Source organism: Camellia sinensis, chromosome 8, assembly GCF_055761805.1.
Source record: "Camellia sinensis isolate YWXY chromosome 8, ASM5576180v1, whole genome shotgun sequence".
In the NCBI taxonomy this organism is placed as follows: domain Eukaryota; kingdom Viridiplantae; phylum Streptophyta; class Magnoliopsida; order Ericales; family Theaceae; genus Camellia; species Camellia sinensis.
This window is the reverse complement of record NC_138968.1, coordinates 133,579,499-133,586,719: the sequence shown is the minus strand read 5'-3', so window position 1 is coordinate 133,586,719 and position 7,221 is coordinate 133,579,499. Positions and strand designations below refer to the sequence as shown.

Here is a 7,221-nt window from a genome sequence, read left to right as displayed (position 1 = left end):
AGTTCATTATAAAACTCATAAATAATGGCATAAATCATTATACTTTTAAATTTATGTTGTGCCAACTTTAAATTTAAATCAATAAAATGCTTGTCATATTTTTTCGCTCTCAAATTTGAATTTTGAAATAGATTAAATTACTTTCCTAAAAGTCATAAATCAAGTAATATCGAATTTTTTTTAATGCTTAAATTAGCTAGCCAATAGAATTTTTTTTAATTATTTAAAATCAAAAAATTAAGAATTTTAGTTAGAGACATTAGAGCTATGAGAATACATCTCCTTAAAAATCTCTTTTTACTTCATATATATAGATATAGATATAGATATGGTATACCATTTAAAAAAAAAAAAAAAAAAACTCATGGTAGAGATTCTAAATATTGAAAAAATTACATGAATCTTGAGAAAGAAAGAAAATTTTCAACTCACAAAATATAATCTTTGGCTTTTCAAGATCACCTTAATATATTTGAATCAATTCCATCTGAAATCTAAACTTTGAATTAAGGCATAAGTGGTTCGGTTTAAGAGAAAATGCTCAAAGCCTCTGCTCCAATCTCAGCTCTTGCACACCCAATTGACAACCAAACAGACCAATCGCTAGAAGAAAAAGATCATATGGTGCAAAGCACCGAGAAGATCAAAAACTTGTCTGAGAGCACTGCTGATCAAGTTATGATCGACTCGATCGAAGCTAAAACAAAGAATCAAATTTCTGTCAATCAAGGTATGAATGACTCGACTCAAAATATGACAGAGGAACAAACAAAGAAGTTTTTCAAACAAACTCTCACTTATTCAAAGACCAATGAGAAAGCTTTTGATATCGATCTAGAGAGGCTGTCAGATGATGACCTTCTCACTGATGAGGAAGATAACGAGGATATGAAGGAAGTTGATCCTTCTCAGACTGTTGATCTAGGGCCTCATGTCCCCAAAATCAAACTTCCCTCGCGTCTTATTAAGCACATTCGTAAGCCATGGAAAGATTGCCTGATAGTCAGATTGCTTGGGAAAATGCTAGGGTATAAATTTCTAATCTCCAAACTCAATAAGGTTCGGGGATTACAAGGGGATTTTGAAGCAACTGATCTGGGCCTGGGATTCTTCTTAATCAAATTTGAAATGCGATCTGATTGTAGCAGAGTGTACACAGAGGGCCCTTGGATCATAATGGACCACTATTTAATGGTCAGAAGATGGGGGCCTGACTTCAAACCATCTGAGGATGGAGAAGTAACTACGGCTTTATGGGTCCGATTTCCACAACTTCCCATTGAATACTACAACGAGAAAGTACTCTTCCACATAGCTAAAGCCATTGGAAAACCTCTCAAGATCGATTTAAATACTGCCATGTCTGCTTGGGGAAGATATGCACATGTATGTGTGGAAGTGGATCTCACAAAGCCATTAATTTCGAGATTTGCTATAGGTAAATATACATATATAGTGGAATATGAACATTTGCATTATTTTTGCTTTCAGTGTGGTAAAGTTGGACACCGGAAAGAGTAATGTAGCAGCAAGCCAGTGTCGGAGCCGGTGAAAGTGAATGCAGAAGCTATAGCTAACGGTCATGATGTTGGGTCCAATCCAACTCCAACGGCTAGCTCTTCAGGGAAACAAATTACCTCGGGCACAGAACACTCTGAAGAGTTTAGGCCTTGGATGTTAGTGAATAGAAGAAACAATTGACCTAATCTCACTGGTAGGCAACTTGGACCTAGCAGTGCTAATGTTAGAAGATTTGCTAATAGGTTTGGGCCTTTTGCTAAGAATGGAATCAGGGAAGGAACTACAGATCGAGCCAAGCACAAAAACCCAATGGGCCCTAATATGGAAGGTGTATATGGAAAAGAATCATCTAGCGAGGCAGGCAATCCTAATGTAGCACAGAGAATCTCTTCTGAAAAACAACAAGATGGAAGACAACTCAACAAAGACAAGACCACAACTGGTGCAACACAAGCAAGACCTGAGAATACTGCAGCTAGCCCCATTCCTGGCCTAGTGCAAGCTACAAGTGATGACTCTGCTATTATGATAGCAGATACTTATCCACCCAACCCTTCTTTATCACCATTCAACACCGCCCCAGCCCAGATTCCTGATTTCTTCTCTCTTTCACCCTCCACTGGAAATCCTCAAACCTTCTCCGTTAGTTTTGAGTTAAAGCAGAAACCACCTAATAGGAATAATGAGAACCTCCAGCACCACCGAGGATCTGGAGACACCAGTAGCTCAAACTACCTAGATAAGACACAGCTCGGTGGGATCATACCTCAAACCAGAGAGCGAAGCCATTTACCTAGTAAACGTAGAATGGTGGATCGAAGAGATAAGGCTGAACATCGAGCCCAAGTGGTAAAGTGTGGGCGGAAGACCACTGCAGGCAACATAGATGGCAGCCTTAAGGCCATTAGAGCTATCCAAGAAGATTGTGCGTGATTATATTAGCCTGACTAGTTCAGATCCATTACCTAATATTCCCAATCGTTCATCCATGAATGTTATGCTATGGAATTATCAGGGAGCCGACAATAAAATCTTTAGGCGAAATTTCAGAGAACTCGTTAGACTCCATCACCCTAATGTTGTGGCTCTGTATGAAACAAAAGTCCTTCTTAGTTCCATGGGTCTCTTTTTCAATCATTTGGGGTATACTGCCTCTACCATTATTGACCCTGTTGGGCGAGTTGGCGGTATATGGCTGATTTGGGATCCTACCCAAGTCTCTGTTAGTGCACTTATTGCCAACTCCCAACTTATTCAAGCTACTGTGAAACGTGAGAATTTTGAAGAATGGGTTCTTGCTGCAGTCTATGCCAGTCCTAATCCTGGCATCCATCAAAACCTCTGGAATGATCTAGAGAACACTTCAAGCTTAATGGTTAGGCCTTGGTTTATTGTAGGTAATTTCAATGATATCATGGGGCAGAATGAAAGAAAAGTTATTCCCAAAACAATTAGAACTACCGATGCAGAAAGTTTCTTGATAATATTAACCGCTGTGGACTTATGGACATTGGTTGCTCAGGACCAAAATTTACTTGGTCTAACAACAGGCAGTGAATGACTAATACTATGGACAGATTAGATCGAGCTCTCTACAATGTAGAATGGAGAACCGCATTCCCTAAAGGAGCAGTCCGAAATCTCCCTCGTACATATTCGGATCATTCACCTATTATGGTCCATACTGAAGGTATAACTAAACTCTCTCCTATTAATCGTCCCTTTCGTTTTGAAGCAACTTGGCTTTCGCATCCTACTTATAAAGATATAGTTAAATCTTCTTGGAATCATTCATCTTTTATCCAAGATAACTTGTTTTCTGTTGCTTCCAATTCTCTTACTTGGAACAAAGAGGTTTTCGGTAACATTTTTAAAAGAAAAAGGTGGCTTTTATCTCGTATTGAGGGAATTAAAAAAACTCAAATTTCTTCCTCTTATTTTTCTCATAACCTGTTTCGTCTAGAAAAGGACCTCATTATTCAATATAACAAAACTCTGTTTCAAGAAGAAGTTCTTTTGTTTCAAAAATCTAGAGCGAATTGGATCACCAAGGTGAGAGAAACACTAAGTTTTTTCATACATCTGCCATTACTAGACGTAAGAAGTTGAGAATTGATTCACTGAAAGATGAGCATTGTGTGTGGATTAACAACCCCTTATTATTTAAAATCATATTCAGAACTATTTCACTTCCCTATTCAATTCTGAGCTTGTTAATACCTTTGACCATTAGTGCAATATTACCACTCATAAAATTTTGCATGATGAAAACAATCTTTTGTTGAGAAACATTTCTACTGATGAAATTTGGAAGGCTGTCAAGAACATTAGTGCTTTCAAAGCCCCTGGGCATGATGGATTTCAAGCTATCTTCTATCGTAAATTTTGGGATGTGATTGGGGTTAATGTCTGTGATTTCATTAAGAATTTCTTCCAATCCAAATCTATACCTCCTGCAGTGAATCAAACCCTTATTGCCCTTATTCCCAAAACTGCAATTCCTGAGAACATCAAACAGTTTCGCCCTATTAGCCTTTGTAATGTCTCTTATAAGATTTTGTCAAAAATTTTAGTGAACCGTATTAGGCCTCTTCTCAAGGATCTTGTTACCCCTACTCAAAGCAGTTTCATTCCTGGTCGATCCGCCCATGACAATATTATCATTACTCAAGAACTGATCCATACTCTTAGACACAAAAAAGGTAAGCATGGAGGTCTTATTATCAAGATTGACCTTGAAAAGGCTTATGATAGAATATCTTGGACTTTTTTGAAAGCCACTCTTGAAGAATTCAATCTTAACCAACATTGGATTGATCTCATAATGTCTTGTGTTTCTTCTGTGAACTTTTCTATCTTATGGAATGGTGAAACCATGGATAATTTCAACCCAGGAAGGGGCTTGAGACAAGGTGACCCTCTTTCGCCATATTTGTTTGTGCTTTGCATGGAAAGATTGTCCAATATGATCAGAGTGCAGGTGGAAGCTAGAAAATGGAAGGGGCTTAAAGCCTTAAACCATAGTCCACCCATCTCACATCTATTCTTTGCAAATGACTTCCTTCTCTTTGCTAAAGTTGACCAGTCTAACCGTGATACAATCATGGAAATCATGAATGAATTATGTTGCATCTCCGAGCAGAAAATCAACCTGCAAAAGTCTAAAATGTTCATTTCTCCAAACATCCACAGAAATTTAGCTAAGGAGCTGAGTTTACTTTGTGGTATAAGTCTGACTCAAGATCTTGGTAGATACCTTGGTGTTCCCCTTATCCAGAGCAGGATTAGCAGAAATATTTATAATGGAGTCATTGAGAAAATCCAAATGAAGCTGTCCTCTTGGAAAGATAAGGCTTTATCCCTAGCAGGTAGGACTACTGTGATCCAGCCTGTATCATCTTCTATACCTTTCTATATCATGCAAACCTCTGAACTCCCCCAAAGCATTTGTAAACAAATTGATAAGCTTAATAGAAATTTCTTATGGGGTGATCTTGAAGGAAGAAAGAAAATTCATTTGGTGAATTGAAAACAAGTTTGTAAAGCTAAACAAGAAGGAGGTTTGGGTCTTAGAAGGGATGAAGACCAAAATCTAGCCTTATTGGCAAAATTGGGTTGGAAGATAAATTTTGAAACTGATACTACTTGGACCAAGGTTCTCAGAGGAAAATACTTACATAACCATTCCTTTTCAAACTGGCCTAACAACAAAAAGGCATTACAAATTTGGAGGAGCATTATGAGGACTAGGGATATTTTAGCAGAGGGTACCAAATGGACAGTTGGTAATGGCAAAAAAATTTCATTTTGGAAAGATTGGTGGTGTGGGGATGGGCCTTTTGATTCTATTTATCTAGGACCACATACCCAAGAAGATGTCAAAGTTGCTGATATGATCAATGAGGAAGGGGATTGGGACTTGGATAGGGTAAACAATATTCTTCCTTTTTCTATGCAGCACCTTATTCACCAGATTCATCTCCCTGTTTTTGTTGAATTAGGAGACAACCCCCACTGGATTGGCTTCTCCAGTGGTGATTTCTCTATTGGGGCTGCCTATCTTTTGATTTCTAATCAAGCATTTGCATAGGAAAATAGCCTAGCTACCTGGAACTGGATCTGGAAATTAAAGATCCCTAAAAAATTAAAGGATTTCATTTGGCTGCTGCTGCTTAACAAGGTGCTTACCAACCATCAAAGAAAGATTAGAGGCCGCACCAATGATGACACTTGCCCAAATTGCCAAAGCTACTGTGAGGACTTGAACCACCTGTTGAGAGAGTGCAAAAAAGCTGTTGAAGTTTGGGATTTTCTCCCTAATCACAGCTGGAGAGATTCTTCTCATAATATGGCCTTAGACACGTGGATCTCACATAACCTTAAGAGTAAGAACAGAGAGTGTTTCAACATTCCTTGGGGAACTGTCTTTGTGGTGACCTTGTGGAGAATATGGAAGGCTAGAAACAATATGGTGTTCAACCAAGAAGAATGTAACACTCACAAAACTGTGAGACAGATTCAACAAGAAACAGAAGCAATTCACCAGGCTTTTCACACTGACCATTTCACAGGTAACTCATTACACATTAGCACTGATTGGTGTCCTCCTTGTGCAGGTCAACTCAAGCTTAATACGGATGGATGCTCCAAAGGAAATCCTGGCCCTGCTGGGTATGGTGGCTTTCTCAGAGATGCTAGAGGAGCTTGGATTTTTGGCTATCATGGAAAATTAGAGTCAGCAACCAGTGAGGAAGCTGAGCTTTGGGGAATTTATAGAGGCCTCACCATTATCTTGTTTAGCCCTCTTTTTGGATTGTTGTTTGTTGTTTCTTTTTTCCTTCTTCTGTAATCCTTCTTTTGAATAAAAAAAAAAAAAGTGGTTCGGTACCAAACTATTCAACCATTTGGTTTTGTTGGTTGATAAAGTCAAATGCACCACACACCACTATTCGGTCTTGTCAGTTTGGTATATAGAAATAATTTACGAGAGTTTAATGGGTTTTGTAAAAATTTATAAAATTTTACATTGAAAATAAATAAAGAAAAAAAAAAGTAAAATTATTCTATAAATGTCTTCTCTTACAAAAACATATATTATCACTTGTCTTCTAATTTATAAAGAATATTTAAATATAATATAATATTTTAGACAAATCAATTTATATCGATCTAAGAAATTTTAAAATCAAAATAAACCACACATTTTGAAAAATAGGACCGCAAATCAAAATTTTAATCAATCTTAAGGCCTCGTTTGGGAACAAATTTTTTTTAGTAACTTTTTGACTTTTTGGCTAAAATATGATGTAAAAAAAATTAGTATGTTTGGAATGACTTTTTATTTTTTTTACGAAAAGATGTGCAAAAAGTAGAGAGAATGGAATATTTAACTTTTAGGTATAGATTGTTGGTTTTTTAATTTTTTTACTAATTTTTTGACTTTTTGACTAAAATCACCACTTGCCAAACGAAGCCTAAATAGTTGATTTAGTTATTTTTAATGAGTCTGGACTATTCTCAGAACAAAATGACATGTGACATCTAGGGATGTAATTTTGGCCCGTGGCCTGCAAGCAGCCCAAAGCCCGAGGTGGGCCCGGCCTGGCCCATTAAGCCCAAGGCCCAAGCCCAGTCTGAGGCCTTGGGCTAGGGCCAGGGCCATCGTTTTGAAGCCCGGCCCAGCCCGCTTAGCCCGACCCA

The 7,221-nt window shown here is 37.7% G+C and overlaps 1 protein-coding gene across 1 annotated transcript; it reads left to right on the top strand.

Annotated features, from left to right (window-relative positions):
• Positions 1-409: 409 nt before the first annotated feature.
• LOC145797128 (uncharacterized) lies at positions 410-6,536 on the top strand. Its single transcript, XM_082883524.1, has 2 exons — positions 410-3,211; positions 6,138-6,536. The coding sequence occupies exon 1, from the start codon at positions 538-540 to the stop codon at positions 1,519-1,521; it is 984 nt and encodes a 327-aa protein (XP_082739650.1). The 5' UTR covers positions 410-537; the 3' UTR covers positions 1,522-3,211; positions 6,138-6,536.
• Positions 6,537-7,221: the final 685 nt, after the last annotated feature.

Coding starts and splice junctions, on each gene's coding strand:
- LOC145797128 (XM_082883524.1), top strand. CDS start 538: ATGCTCAAAGCCTCTGCTCCAATCTCAGCTCTTGCACACCCAATTGAC.